The 14,950-nt window shown below is 47.7% G+C and overlaps 1 protein-coding gene across 1 annotated transcript in view; it reads right to left on the bottom strand.

Annotated features, from left to right (window-relative positions):
• Positions 1-9,754, bottom strand: part of SMAD6 (SMAD family member 6) — a 111,837-nt gene extending 102,083 nt beyond the window's left edge. Inside the window, exon 1 of the mRNA XM_001367295.4 lies at positions 7,755-9,754. Coding sequence (XP_001367332.2) covers positions 7,755-8,583 — 829 coding nt within the window. The 5' untranslated portion in view covers positions 8,584-9,754. The remainder of the gene's footprint in view (positions 1-7,754) is intronic.
• Between the last annotated feature and the right edge of the window lie 5,196 nt (positions 9,755-14,950).

Below are 14,950 nucleotides of genomic sequence, written 5' to 3'. Positions count from 1 at the left end.
CCTTGCAATAAAACTCCAGAAGGGACTTCTGTCCCACATCTACTTTAGCAAGAAGGTGCTCAATGAACCATTTAATAAGTGCAGAGGTGGGGTAACCAGTAAGTTTTCTTAGGGGCACATAAAAAGGCAGGGAGTGGAACAGATTCCATTGCAGTGATCTAGACAAAGGCTTAGACTAATAAAGCCTAGAGGGGTCATAAGACCTAGTTCAACCCTTTCATTTTCAAGATCAGAAACAGGCCCAGAGAGTCAGTGTCGCTGGAATTGTTCAATCACTAAACACCCTACTATGTGCCAAACACAGGGGAGGAGCACGTGTAAAATTAAGAAGATAGTGTTGGAGCCAGGAACCTACTTTATCCTGATTCCCCAATGAGAATGAAAAAGAACCAAACATCTTTTCAGCCTTGCCAATCAGAAGCAGACTGCCAGTTTAACTGAACAGGAAGGAAGGAGATCTGGCCCCTGAGGGGAGGGCTAGGGCTGGATGGAGAGAATCAGTGTCCCTCAGACAGTTCATCAAGCATTAAGCACCTACTATGTGCCAACCACAGAGGAGGAGCATGTGCACAAATCAAGACAGCTCCAGAGCCAGGAGCCTACTTTTCTCACCTGATTCCCTAGGGAGAAGGAAAAAGACCCAAACCTCTTTTCAGCTGGGCTGAACGGAACCAGAGGAAGGAGATCTGGCCCGGAGGGGTGGGCCAGGGCTGGACAGAGCTTTTCCCATCCTCCCAGGGGTCCCGGCGGCAGAATTTTGTAAAACCACACTCCCTCCTGTGCACTGGATACCTGATTTTCCATGATGACATTCAGATGGCTAAACAGTGACTCAAGCGAAAGCAGTAAGGTGGGTGAGGCAGAGACAGGGAGGGAGCAGCAGGGCCAGCCATGATTACACTTCTAAAAAAGTTTGCCTGTTGTCGCTAGGGCTGTGGGCTTATTTTATAGAAGAATAAAAATGCACAAGCTTTTAACCTTAAGGGGGAACTCCCAGAGTCCTCAGGGCCTCTCTAAATGCAAGCAGCAGTGTAATTAGGCAATCCTCTTGCAGACTCAGACAGCTATCCATCTGCATCAAATCCAGGAATCTCTTCCAGCTCCAGGACTCTACAGTAATAAGCCCGGTACAGCCAGCTAGAAGGAAAGCATTCATCACAGATGTGACTTTTGTTAGCTCCCGGTGGAATTTTCGCCTTTCAGGTTCTGGCCCTCCAGTAAGCCAGGAGAGAGTTAAAACTCCTGCAACTTACTGGTGTGGTCTCTGTTTGGGGGACTCGCGGTCTGATTCTGCCTTTCCAGGCCGGCATCTCACACAGGAAATGATCCATGCCCCTAGCCCCGGGCTCTTCCACTCCCACCCCGTCCTGGGGCCGGTTTTCAGCCCTCCAGCGAGTGTACCTTCCCCCACCATCCCCAAGAAGCCAGGGCCTCGGCAACAAAGGAAGACAAGTTGGAAAAGAGACACTGCCGCTTTAAGAAAGGCAGGAGTTTAATTGCCTAGATTCCCCCGTCAGTCAGATAAACAGCTAGTCCGGCTGGCGCCAGCAATATGCAAACTGCATATTATCACCACTTCTTCACCTAAATAGCAGAGGGGACCTCCTTCGGAAAGGGGGAAAGGGGGAAAAAAAGGGCTTTTTAAGCACAACTTGAAATTGATCTCATTTCAAAGGGATAATGCCAGGCCAAATAAAAGAAAAAAAAACTTTTTAGTCTGTTTTAATTCCTATATTCTTTGCCTGGGAAACCTGTGTTTTTCTAGGCTGTCTTCTAAAGTCATTTAAAAGTTCTCTCTCTCTGTCTGTCTCTGTCTCTCTCTCCAGCGTAATTTAGATAATAGTCATTTACTGAATATAATTACAGAAAAAAAAGTGGTGAAGTAGAGAGCTCGAGATTTATTCCAAAGTTAATGGATACTTTCGGTAGAAAGGAGTTTTAAACACAGGTTAGAACCGTGATTAAAGTATTCCTTCAAATTTCCGTCCACATAGGCACCAAGTAGAGAGCAAGCATTTCCCTGGGGCCAGAGAAACAGAGACAGATCTAGAGGGATCCCATCCCTAGTAGGCAGAGGCTAGCAATTGGGGTGGGGAGTGTGGGGTGGTCATCTTCTACCGCTTTCAGTCGGGTCTGGCTCTTTGTGGCCCCCTGCGGGGTTTTCTTGGCAAAGTTACCAGAGTGGTTTGAAATGTCCTTCTTAGGCTCATTTGACAGATGTGGAAACTGAGGCAAATAGGGTGAAGTGACTTGGCCAGGGTCACACAGCTAGTAAATGTCTGAGGCCAAAAACACTGGGGTCGTTTACACCATTTCCTTCTGCTTATTTAAGAGATGTGGAAACTGGGGTAAAAGATGAAGTGACTAGGTCAAGGTCACACAGCTAGTAAACATCTGAGGCCAAAGACACTGGAGTAGCTTGCCATTTCCTTCTCCAGTTCATATGACAGACATAGAAACTGAGGCAAACAGGATGAAATGACTTGCCCAGGGTCACACAGCTACTAAGTGTCTAAGACCACATTTGAACTGAGGTCTGATGACTGACTATCAACCCTGACCCCAGGCACAGCACTAATCTTCTATTGCTACCCCCAACATAAAAGAGTTCAGAGCTGGTGTGCCAGAAATAGATAGCGTTGCTTTCAAGCTCATTGTGCCTTAGTGTGTGTGCCAATGTGTTGGTGTCTGCAGCTTTCTTCGGTGTGTGTGCACATGTGTTGGTGTCTGCAGCTTTCTTCGGTGTGTGTGCAAATGTGTTGGTGTCTGCAGCTTTCTTTGGTGTGTGTGCCAATGTGTTGGTGTCTGCAGCTTTCTTCGGTGTGTGTGCAAATGTGTTGGTGTCTACAGCTTCCTTCAGTGTGTGTGCAAATGTGTTGGTGTCTGCAGCTTTCTTCGGTGTGTGTGCCAATGTGTTGGTGTCTGCAGCCTTCCGTGTGTGTGCACATGTGTTGGTGTCTGCAGCTTTCTTCGGTGTGTGTGCAAATGTGTTGGTGTCTACAGCTTCCTTCAGTGTGTGTGCAAATGTGTTGGTGTCTGCAGCTTTCTTCGGTGTGTGTGCCAATGTGTTGGTGTCTGCAGCTTTCTTCGGTGTGTGTGCAAATGTGTTGGTGTCTACAGCTTCCTTCAGTGTGTGTGCAAATGTGTTGGTGTCTGCAGCTTCCTTCAGTGTGTGTGCAAATGTGTTGGTGTCTGCAGCTTTCTTCGGTGTGTGTGCCAATGTGTTGGTGTCTGCAGCTTTCTTCGGTGTGTGTGCCAATGTGTTGGTGTCTGCAGCTTTCTTCGGTGTGTGTGCACATGTGTTGGTGTCTGCAGCTTTCTTCGGTGTGTGTGCACACGTGTTGGTGTCTGCAGCCTTCCGTGTGTGTCGCTGTTACTGTCAGGTCTGGGTTATCTGATCTGGGGTGGTTGGAGGCGTTTATCTAGGTCCCCTGCATCCCCTCCTCCTCCTCATTCTGAGGACGCCTATGGATGTGTCACTAGTGTGGTGCTACCTGCCCTGAGCTATTCCTGCACATCTATCTTCATGGCCTCTGGGCGGCTTGGGCTCTGAGCCTGCCAGAGGTTCCTGCTGTCACAGTGTATGTCCATGTATCAGCATCTCTGTATCTTCGGGGCTGGAGACAGCCGTGCATCACGCTGCGCATCCTTTTCTGACTGCCCAAACCAGACGGCAGGCTCTCCTCTGCCTCCCGATATCCCTGGCCATCCTTCCTCCCCCGGCTGGCAGGAGGCTGGCGGTCCTGGGATGCAGGAAGGGGGCACCCCCCCTCTGGCCCTCTGGCTCCCAAACGCTGGGGAAGGACAGGGGAGCCCTCACCCATACCTTTCCATTCCTGTGTGTCACGAGGAGAGGCGACTCTGGGCTGTCTGTCCACAGCTCCATCTCTCAGGGCATTAGGGAAGAGGGAGCCATAAAACCCTGCACAGCCTGAACCTTCCTCATCCCCAGCCCTCCCAGCTATCTAGAAGACTGCCAGAAAGGGACCCTGGACCACCATGCTGGCGGGTGAAGGAGCGCCTCCTACAGAGAGAAACAAGACTGGGCGCCCATCACATCACCTTCTAACTCTCCATTCCCTGTCCATCCCTGCTCCAAAACCACCATCAAAGCTCAACTACCCAAGATCTGGACGTTTTTATTTCTTTTTATTTTTTGCCTTCCATTTTTAGAAGGGGAACTAGCCTCCAGTATTGCAATCATACTCCATACCAACCAGATTTTATAATCAATCCCTCAACATCAGAAACCTATCTAGAGGCAACTAGGTGGCCTGGAGGGTGGAACAAAGGACTTGGGGTCAAGAAGACTTGAGTTCAAATTCAGCCTTAGACAGTGGGCTAGGTATGTGGTTCGGGACAAGTCATGTAACCTCTGTCTTCCTCAGTTACTTCCTCTGTAAGATGGGAATAAAAATAGCACCCACCTCTCAGGGTTGTTGTGAGGATCAAATGAGATGTGATGAGTGCTTTGCAAACCTTTAAGGGCTACTAGCTGCTGTTATAAGTAGTAGTAGTATTAGTATTAATTCTGTAAATACTCCATCTACTATACCTTTACTGAATATAGCCATCATTTGGAAAACCTCCTCTTTTGAGGCCAGGCTAAGTCCTACCTCCTCCAAGAAGCCTTCCCTGACCATCCCGGCACCAGAGTTGTCTCCAGCAATTTCTTAACTTCTATACTATAGTATTTGCAGTTTGTAGGCACTTACTGCATCGTTATCTTGACTTATTAAATTTATATTCATTTATGTCTTTCACATATATACTACCTCCCCGACTCTTCATTATAAGATCTTTGAGAATAGGAACTCTGATTTATACTTTTTTTATATCCCTCAAAGAACAATGCCTTACACATAGAAGGTGCTAAACAAATAGCTATTTGTTATTATTTGGTTCAAAGAAAGGGTCACCTAGGTGGTGCAATGTTGTTAAAGTTTAATCCTCTGCGTTCAGGAAGACCATAACTAGCTGGGTGACCTTGGACAAGTCATTTAACCCTAGTTACCTCAGTTTACTCATCTGTAAAATAAGCTGGACAACAAAATGGCAAACCATTCCAGTATCATTGCCAAGAAAAGCATAAATGGGGTCACAGCAAGAGTCAAATACAACTGAAACGACTGAATGAAAACAACATTAAGAAAGAGGGAAAGTCTGCCAAAGAGTCAGCCCTGAATGAAGGCAAATTCAGAGACTTCCTGTGCCCAGGTGACTGGAAAAGAAAGCAAGCTCCTAGAAGCCCATGCCAGTACAAATGAGTTATGTGGCTCTGGGCAAGTTCTGTACCTTTTCTAGGCCTCAGTTCCTTTATATGTAAAAAGAAGTAGTTAAACAAAATGGTCTCTTCTGGCTCAAACATTCGGTCCTAGAAAATTGTCAGAGGTAGGACATTAACCAGCTAGCCAAAGATGGGATCACCCCTTTCAAAGACTTGGATGGGAAACAACCAAAAATCAAAGGGTGGAGATGGGGGTGGGGTAGGGGGAGAACTACACTTCCAGGGGAAGTTGTTGGTTCAAAGTGGGCCAGGGGCATCTGAATTCAACAATCAACAAAGAAACAACAAAGTATGTGTTTCTGAGAACACAGAGGAGTGAAGCCTGGGGTGACTTTAGCCAGAGACAGTAAGAAAAGCAGTATTTAAAGCAGGATGTTCAAAGTCACTTACCACCTCTTACATCACATTCCCTCCTCTCCTTTTTCCTCGCCCAGAAGGATCAATCCCCATAAAGGCCATAGCTGGGCTAACCACTTCCCACACTGCCCCTATCGATGAGATAGATGAAGATTCCTCTCTCTCTCAATTTCCCTGGTCTTCCCCAAATACTGAAATGAAACCTGCATCCTGAAATCGAAGATGATTTAAAATACCACAGACCTTCCCCAAAATGAATGAAGCTGGTCCAGATCTCTGAACTGGGAGGCAAGAGACTTGGATTCTGGTTTTGGATGTAGAACTCTGGGTATATGACTAATCAAATCATCTAAGCTCTTGAGCCCTCAAGTTCCTCATCTGTAATATGAAGTGGTCAAATTAAATGATCTATCTCATTGATTTTGAGAGGTGGAAAGGAATTTTAAGGTGGGAGAAGTGTAAGGGTTCTCATTTTTGGCAGTTCTAAATCAAAGACCATGAAAAGGTAGGCCCTGCTGACCACCACCACCAAAGGGAAAACAAATTAAACTCTCAAAAACTCTGGGAATTAAATTAGTGAATGAAGGACAGTATGGAGAATAAAAGATGGGAGAAATGATATGCAGACAGTAAGGTTGGCTTTCTGATTTTCTTTTCTCTTTCCTACCTCAGTCCTCACCTCATCATCCACTTGAGTTGTGGGCCAGCATGATCTAATTACTAATAGAAAAGCACAAGTTGGATGGTTCCTGATTGGGGGAGGGAAGGGGGTTACAGATAAAAAGCACAGATGACTATAGCCAGTGATAGGAAGGCAGGGAAAGGTTGGGCTAAACCATACCATCCTTTCTAGAAAACCTGCTGGAAGGATATAAAGAAAAGGAATGGGGTCAAAGGGAATGATGGGGGGGGGGGGGGGGGGGTTAAAAGTTTAACAACAAAATATTCAGCTCTCCATCTCAGATATACATTCAGATTTTCCAAGCAGGAAGCCAGAGTCTGGAGGGGTAAGATGAAAAAAAGCCTTTCGTTTTAAAGTAAAAGTTTTGAAACGAAGGATTCTGAGGACCAAGGTGCACAATGGGCCACTGCTTGAATGTCTTTTTGATCATTGTAGAAGGAAGGATGTTACAGCACACAAATGTACGCACAAGAGTAGTGTAATCATGGTAAACTGAGGTGATGCACCCAAGAGAATGGCTCCAAATAAGTGTGTGTGGACACAGGAAGGAACAAACACACAGAGACAAATGCAGAACCATATAACTGGGCAATGGAAAGAGCCATGAATTTGCAAAAAGCCCATCATTAAGAGACCTAGCTACAAAGCTTGATTTCGGTGCTGTATGATCTCAAGCAAATTATGCCTCTCAGACTCAGTGTCCTTATCTGTAAAGTGAGAATAATTCTCCCTTCCTCATAAAGTAGGCGTGAGGAAAGCATGGTTGGACTACATAAATGTAAACTATTATTACTCAGGCTGATTCTCCAGTTTGGTCATTCATTATAGTCTTCTCCCCCTCTTAGCCTGTTTTTCCACTGCCTATTTCCACATTCACATTCACATTCATCATCGCTGTCAGCAAGATGAGAGTAGAAGAGAGATCATTAAGATGACACAACAGTCCCCTTTCCTAAAGGAGGTCCATATTTCCCCAGTAGAAATTCTCCTGCAAAGTGAGGCTGAAAAGGTGGGCTAAAATGATTTGAAAGTGCATTTCGATTCATCTTCGTCTCAACGCTACAAAGACCAAGAATGGTCTGCAGATACACCTCCTCACCCCAAGCTCAGGTAAGCTAGGTGCAGGTATGCAAACTGTGTACACCGAGCCAGAGCAGCCCTACTTACAGACATCAATGAAAGCCCAACTATGTTAAAAGGATCCTTTTTTTTTCCTTTCATGGACCCTGCTATTACACACCTGGTCACTAAAGGGGAGGAAGAAGATTCCTCAAGGTCCTTACGATTTCTCGGTCCTCACAACCAACTCCCTGGGTCCTGCCTTCTCTAGCACCTTCCCATACCAGCCCCCAAACTCAGTTATTTCTGCGCCTCTAAGGGATCACCCTAGCTCCGTCCTCGCCCGTCCCCCGCCCCAATTTCTCTCACCTGGCCCGCAGAGCCTGCTGAAGTGGTAAGGGTTGCAACACACTGTGGGGCTGTCGACGGCGTTGAAGCTATGGCAACCACACAGGGGCTTGAGCTCGACGGCGTGCTGCAGGTCGGGCCAGCGGAAGAGTCTACCCAGGAGGAGCTGGGGCGGGGCGGGCTGGCCGCCCAGCCTGAGGTCTGTGCGCGGCACCAGGACACAGCCGCCAGGCACCCCACCGCGGGACTCCACCGCCTCCAGCAGCGTGTCTAGAGCGCGTTCCTTCAGCCGCTTCAGCAACGAGTAGGTGACCGTTTTGAGCTCCTGCTCCAAAAGTAGCAGCCGAGAACGGGCTTCTCGACTCCTTCCGCCGCCAGCCCCGTGCTCCAGAGGCACCCCAGCCAGAGGGTCGCCGGCGTCCCGGGGCGTGCCAACTACGTCCCGTTCGGAAAAGAGGCAGCAGGTCACGGTCTCGCAGTCGCTTTCCGGCAGCCATCCAGAGCCTCCCTGCTCGGCCACCTCCAACGTGGAGCCCCCGGCCCCAGTGCCGGCCCCTGGTTCCGACATGGGCCTCAGGGGGCCCCCTGCGCGCCGGCGCCTCCCTGCGCCCTGGGCGCCTCGCTGCCCAGTCGTCTCCCGGGGCCGCCGCGAGGTTACCGGGCGGATTTCGGAGCGGCTGCAGCCTCCCCTTTCTCCTCCCCTCGGGGCCGGCTCCGCGCGGCTCCCGGAGCTCCCATCCTCGTCTCCTCCTCCGCCGCCGCCGCCGCCGCCTCCTCCTTCCTCCAGGTCGGGGACCACTCGACTTCTCCAAAGTCGCCGCACCAGCCCCGAGCGTTTGGACCTGAACATACGATATCCTTTGGCGCCAGGGGTGGGGGGGGAGGAGGAGGTCTCCAGTTACTGGGGGTCCGTACCCTCAGCGCGGCGGGGACTGGACGAGGCGCAGTCCCACATGAAGCTCCGCCACGCTGCGCCGTGCAAACTCTGCACAGCCTGTCGCCGATAGATCGCAACAGAGCTGCAACATGAGGGAGCTCTCCGGGGGTGGGGTGACCAGGGGATGGGTGGGGATGGGGCGGTGGGGGGGAGTGAGAAGGAAAACTTTTGAGAGAAAGCAACAGCAAGTGGCCAAAGGGGTGGGGGAGTGAGGGGCGCTACATTGACCCCGGCTATAAAGTCGCTCCCGCTGTTAAGCTCCGGCCCCTGCGGTTAAAGGGGGCTGCAGGAAATGCCCAATGAAAAATATCCTGCATCGACCACCAGTTCTTTAAAAGTTGCGTGGAAGGTACGAGAGCAAAAAAATGTACGCACACATACATACACACACCGCGAAATATTTAAGACCCTTTCTTTAAAAAGGCAAAATGCTTTTTAAAGCAAGAGATTTGCTAGGTCTAAAAGGCAGATCGAGAGGGAAATCACTCACCTCTCTCCCCTCAGAAGAAAAAAAAAGAAATAACTAAAAGTTAAATACAAATAACGCACACAAACAAAACCCCAAACCCTGAATTTATATGCGGGAAAAGGCCAACTCCGTATCAGGTCCCAGACTTTGGATGCACTTGGAGGAGTTTCCCTTTAACGCTGGTTTCAACACATGAGTGGAAATTGTAAATATCCCAAAGAGCCGCTGGAAATCCTTAATTAAAAATGCAATCCACCGAGGCAGAGGTCGCTGCCCGTTCCGCGCTCCACACAGACGCTGCAAAAGCAGCAACCCCCACAGAAAGTGACTCCGCTTCGCCCCGTGGTCCCTCCGAGGTCTGGTTAAACAGCGCTCTGCGTTTCTTCCTTTTCGCTTTTCTCTGTCTCTCCCCCCTTCTCTCTCTTTTTTGTTCTTCTCAAACACACACTCTGGGCCCCCGGAGGAGAGCCGCGGAGTCATTGGCTGCCTCCCATCATATGCCAGTCTAGACACTTTGGCGGCTCTCTGCTGCGCCGCCGATTGTTGCGCAAACAAGGTTTCAAGTTTCTTAACTCTTAAAGGAGAACACGTCCCATTGCTAAGACCGAGGCACCAAGGGGTTGGCTCCCGGGGCGGGCCCTCGCCCTCGCCCCCACCCCCCTCACCACTCCCCCTAGCCCCCCCACCCCCACCCAGCGGCCTGACAGCGTTTGCGGTGCACGCTCTCGAGCACACTTGCACAGGCACTGATGGGTGCATACACTTTGGCTGTTGGCACACAATTACACAAACAGTTGTTACACATGTAAACATACTAACTCACTTAAAACAGCACACACATACACACTCACAAGCCCATCCAAATTACCCTGACTCCTGGTCCTCAATCCTAGGAAGGAGATTCGGAAAATTAAAGATGGGAATCATTCCCTGATCTCTCCACTTTCTTCATTCCACCCTTAAGTCTCTGGTCAGATTTGAGTAATGGGGCTTTCTTGCGGTGACTCCAGTCCCAAACGTGCAGATTAGCCGACAAGTGTCCTCATCGTAGGGGGGAGAAGGGGAGAGAGCTGGGAGTATGAAAGAGCTCAGGTGGGACAGCCTGGGAAGAAACAGGAGTTCAGGGCTCTTGGGGAGTGGGGACGCGGGAACCCCCAAGCCTGAAAAGAGGCAAAAAGCTGTGCTCACCTTTTTGGGGTAAGCCTCAGAGGCTCGAGCCCCGCGTCCTCCCCATTTGTGTTGGGCGAATGAGAAGTAAGATTCAACCTCTCCCACCCACCCCCAACGACCAAAGCATTCCTCGGCTCCTATCTGATTGCATTTAGGGGCTTGAGGGTGGGGGGAGATCCAGTCGTTCCTTCCCTGCTACAGTACTCTCTCCTTTCACGCATCCCTGGATATCTATGAGACTAGGCCACCTCCGAGCCCTAAAGGCTAGCTGGATCGCTTCGACCTCTGACATTTATTAAAAGGATATTTCTAAAGTCTACATCCCCCTCCCCCCCCAACACACATATACACACCCGGGGAAAAAATAGGTGGAAAATTGGGGGAGCCGAGAAAGAGTTTGGGATTGTCTCCCCACGCTTCTCTTGCATTTTGCTTTTCTGTTTCTACTTGCTCCCAGCCGTCGCCGCTCCAAGAATGAGCTATTTTCGCGAATGCCGGAGGACGGCGAAGACGGCGGCATTACAGTCCGCGTCCCCAGGGTGGTGGGGAGGGTAACCCGCCGGACCGGCGCGGGAAGGGTTAAGTCCGCTCCTGCCCCTGGAGCCGGCGCGGCGGGGGCACCTCCCCGGGCGCATTCACTCGTCCTAGGGTGGCAAAAGTTCAAGCTTGTAAAGTCGGGATTGGTCCGGGGCGGAGAAAAAAAGGCCAGGTCCCCCCTCCCCTCCTCCCCTTTAGTCTGATTGGTCAGGCTGCCGAATGAGGGCCGCCCCTCTCCCCCCTTCACATCCTCCCCTAGGCTTTCCGGGTAGGAGCCGGGCCGACACTGAATGAAAGAAATTCCGCTACTCTCATTGGCCCGGGGCTGAGCGCCATTCACGGCCTTACTGGGGGAGGTGCGGAGGGGTGTAGCCCATTAGTGCGTGGTTCTCGGCGTGTGCACGTGTAGCTTGTTATATTGTGTGGCTCTATCCTTCGGGAGCTCGTGTCTTGGGCTTCTGCTCCTAGGGGAGTGTTCCCTTGAGGGATTAAGGAAAGGGAGAGATAAGTTACTCGAGCTCTGCCGCCTTTCAAGACCAGATATGAAAACTGGCTTTGGGGCTCCAGCCCCACTTCTTTTTTCTTGGGCAACTTCATCGTTTGTTAGAGAGGCAGTACCTGTGTTTCTGGATCGAGTATATGCGCGGACTGAGTCTGGGAGGAGCAAGGAATTTCAGCATAGGGGGAAATTGCGTACCTGAGCCAGATACCTTCAGCCATCGTCGATTCGTTTGCTTGATTGCAGTCCATGCCAAATTGATGTCTGAACTGCTGACAAACAAGAATATCTTCATTATAATTCACAGAAAATAGATTTCTATAGAACCAAATCTTTGTGTGTGTAATATATACATAGCACAAAGCATTCTGGAGAAGCCAAGGGAGTATACTTGGGCATTACATCACAGACCTACACACATTGTGTGGTATGCAGAGTCCAAGGTTGCACTCAGAGTTAAATTGAAATCCCATCATGATTCAATCCTATTCATTCCCTACCTATGCACAAATCATCTGTATTTTGAACTCTGCTCAGTAAAGCAAGAAAGAAACCGTGTCTTTAAGTAAAGAGTAAGAATTTTGAGCATTTGTTTGGGTAGGAAGAAGCTGGAATATTTTCATTATAATTCATGAGAAGTAGCCTAAATCAATCAAGAGATATTTATTAAACTATTACTACATACATTACTGTTTAGCTGTTATATAACCCAAACCTTCCCTTATGAACAATGAATAGGGTTTTGGATTGGAGATCTGGGACCTAGAGTTCTAGTATCCAACAAGCAAAGTTTGCATGGTCTTCTAGGGAAGAGAAGGAATTTGAAATGAAAGCTGTTTCAGACTGTATTAATAAAAATGTGTGGTGTTCAGATCAAAGAAAGTTAAAGTCCTATTATACTCTTACTTGGTCAAAGATCACATCTGGACCATTGTGATTGGTCAGGCATTTGGTCTGTCAATAAACATTTAAGCACCTACTATGTGCCAAGCACTGTGCTAGTATATAAAGGGAACAGATGGTCTTTGCTCTCAGGGTGCTCACAGTCACTGTAATGACTGCTCTTAAAAGCACTTTAAGAAAGATAGTGTCATATTAAAGCATGTCTGGAGGAATAACCAGATTGGTAAGCGAAATAGCTATATGAAGCACTGTTAGGGAGATTAAAGGGAAGAGATGACTTAGGGGGAGCTGACTTGTCTTCAAATCTGTGAATAAGGCACAATTAGGACCATCATTCAGTAAGTATTTCTACTGACTTGTGCACAGGAAGACCCCAACCTAACCTGTGACCATGAGAATTCTCTTCAATTTCTTAGGGTTCTAGGAGTTACAGACTAGTTGCTACCTGTACAGATGGAAGAGTTTGCACATAGTATTCCCTATGCTAATGAAATCACAGGTTTTCCCCCAATTTCCCTCAAAACTAATAGAATGGCTGTGTCCTAAGGTAAGGAGTTTCCCATCACATAGCTCACTGAAGAGAAAGGGGGGTTGACCACTTGGTCAGTAATGTTGTAGGAGAGACCCTTCTCATACATAGAAGAGGGAATATTTAAAGTTCTTTTACAGTGCTCGGATTCTTTGGCCATTCTTCAAAATCCTTGGGGAAGAAGTATGGCTCTGAAAAAGTGCTGGGCTTCAAGGAGAAAGGAAATGGGTTCAGATCCCAGCCCTGACACTTAACTATCTCTGTGACTTGCTTTTCTGGGTCTCAGGTTCCTCATCTGCAAAAATAAAGGCTTGAACTAGACTTCTTAGATTCCTTCCAGCTCCAAATGTATAAACCAAGAAGGCAACAAGCAGTCATGATTCTCTAGGGTATGTAGGCAATTTGGGGAGGCTGCAAGGAGTATTCTGGCCACTAGAGGGAGTCTAGAGCAGTCCACCATGAGAGCAGTAACTAAATTTTCTGGTAGGCAAAATAGCCAAAATTACCCTTCTTCCAAGTGAATTGGGGGGAGGGGGGGGCTGGGCTCTACAAGATTTGAAGGAGAGAGAAGGTGATCACAGACAGGAATTTTCAGGAAAAATCGATTGGGATATACTTTGGTGAACACAATGGCTCAGAAATCTAAAGTAGATTTCTAAAATTTTTCTTATTTTTTTAGTAGCATCAGACACTTTCAGAGGGAAATGAGCTTTAAGTGGTGAGTAAGTAACAAGGAGAAGGGTATTGCTGAGCCATTTTGAGGGGAGAATAAAGAGAGTATTTGAGCCCCAATGTCCTAGATATCATGCCCTTCCTGCTATAATTAATTCCTTCCTCACCCAGTGTCCCAGGTCATTGGAAAGCTGAGTGATAATTTTGAAAGAAATCTTATCACTGAACATTCATTCCCTTAGCTCTGTACAGAAGAAACATAAAAAGTGGGTGCTACCCTCCAGCAGCTTATAGTTACTGAAAGAAAAATAATCAAAACTCATGTTTATATAGGTTTTCAGGGTAAGAAAGAACTTTACTTAATACTCTCATATAGTCAGTTGCCTGAGGTACTATGAGCTTTAGTGATTTTTTTTTCTGCTGATAGTATTTGACAGGACATGAACCAAGTCTTCCTGACTCCCAAGTCTGTCCTCTCTCTACTACACCACACTGCCTTTCTGCTGTAAATACTTAGGAATATAGTTGAGGAAAGAAAAGCTTAGAGAGCCCCTGAAACTATGGGCAATGACAAGTTACCTGTATCTACTCAATAACTACAGTAATGTATCATTCCCTCCCGACCCCAATGATTCTGAACCTATTGAATGCCATTGTTAAAACTTTCTTGAGACTACTCTTTTATTCCTATCCTCCTCACCCACCTCTCCCCAATGTCCCCTCCCACTGAGCTCTCTGGAATGCCTGCTCCATTGATCCATCTTAAAACTTTTCATGTCCTTCCATCTTCTTGCATTTGCTAAGAAATGGCTCTATCCTTCTGACACAATTCCCTAACATTGGTTGTATTTTCCCTCAAATTTCTTGACTCACTGATCCTAGTAGGGGAATTGAAATTTCTTATTTCTCCATATTGCCACTTTTAGACTCTCTACTACCATCACTCAGTAACTTCTCTTCCTTTGAGATTCAATCAATCCATATTTATCACCCAGTCAAGATTCTGATAGCTCTTGTCTATTAACTTCCACATTATTCTCCTTCCTCAATGATTTCAGTGCCTGGCTCACGGTTTTTCTCTCCCTAGCTCTTTCCCTCACACTAGGGGACTTGAGCATACATATGGATGCTTATTCAAATACTTCAGAATTCCTTAACTTACTAATTTCCCATCACCTATTATTCTATTTCACTCAGCTACATACAGAGATAGTCATATTCTTCATCTTGCCATCACCCAAATTCCTTTGTCTGGTCACCATATGATCAACAATGTCAAAGCCTACCAAGCCTTTGAGTTCATGCCCTGTCTTAAAAACCATCAGCAGAGTGAATGTCGAAAAGTCATTTAAGTCCTCAATGTCCTAGGCAACTAAAGTGCAGGTGAAACAGAGAGAGATGCAGGATTCTTGACTGGGTTAGAAGGCAGATGAAATTCAGTTTTACACCGATAGCAATAATCCAAAGTATTTCTACAATGATCTGAAGTCTATTTATGGAC

Source organism: Monodelphis domestica, chromosome 1 (assembly GCF_027887165.1).
Source record: "Monodelphis domestica isolate mMonDom1 chromosome 1, mMonDom1.pri, whole genome shotgun sequence".
Taxonomy (NCBI): domain Eukaryota; kingdom Metazoa; phylum Chordata; class Mammalia; order Didelphimorphia; family Didelphidae; genus Monodelphis; species Monodelphis domestica.
This window is presented reverse-complemented; position numbering and strand designations above follow the sequence as displayed.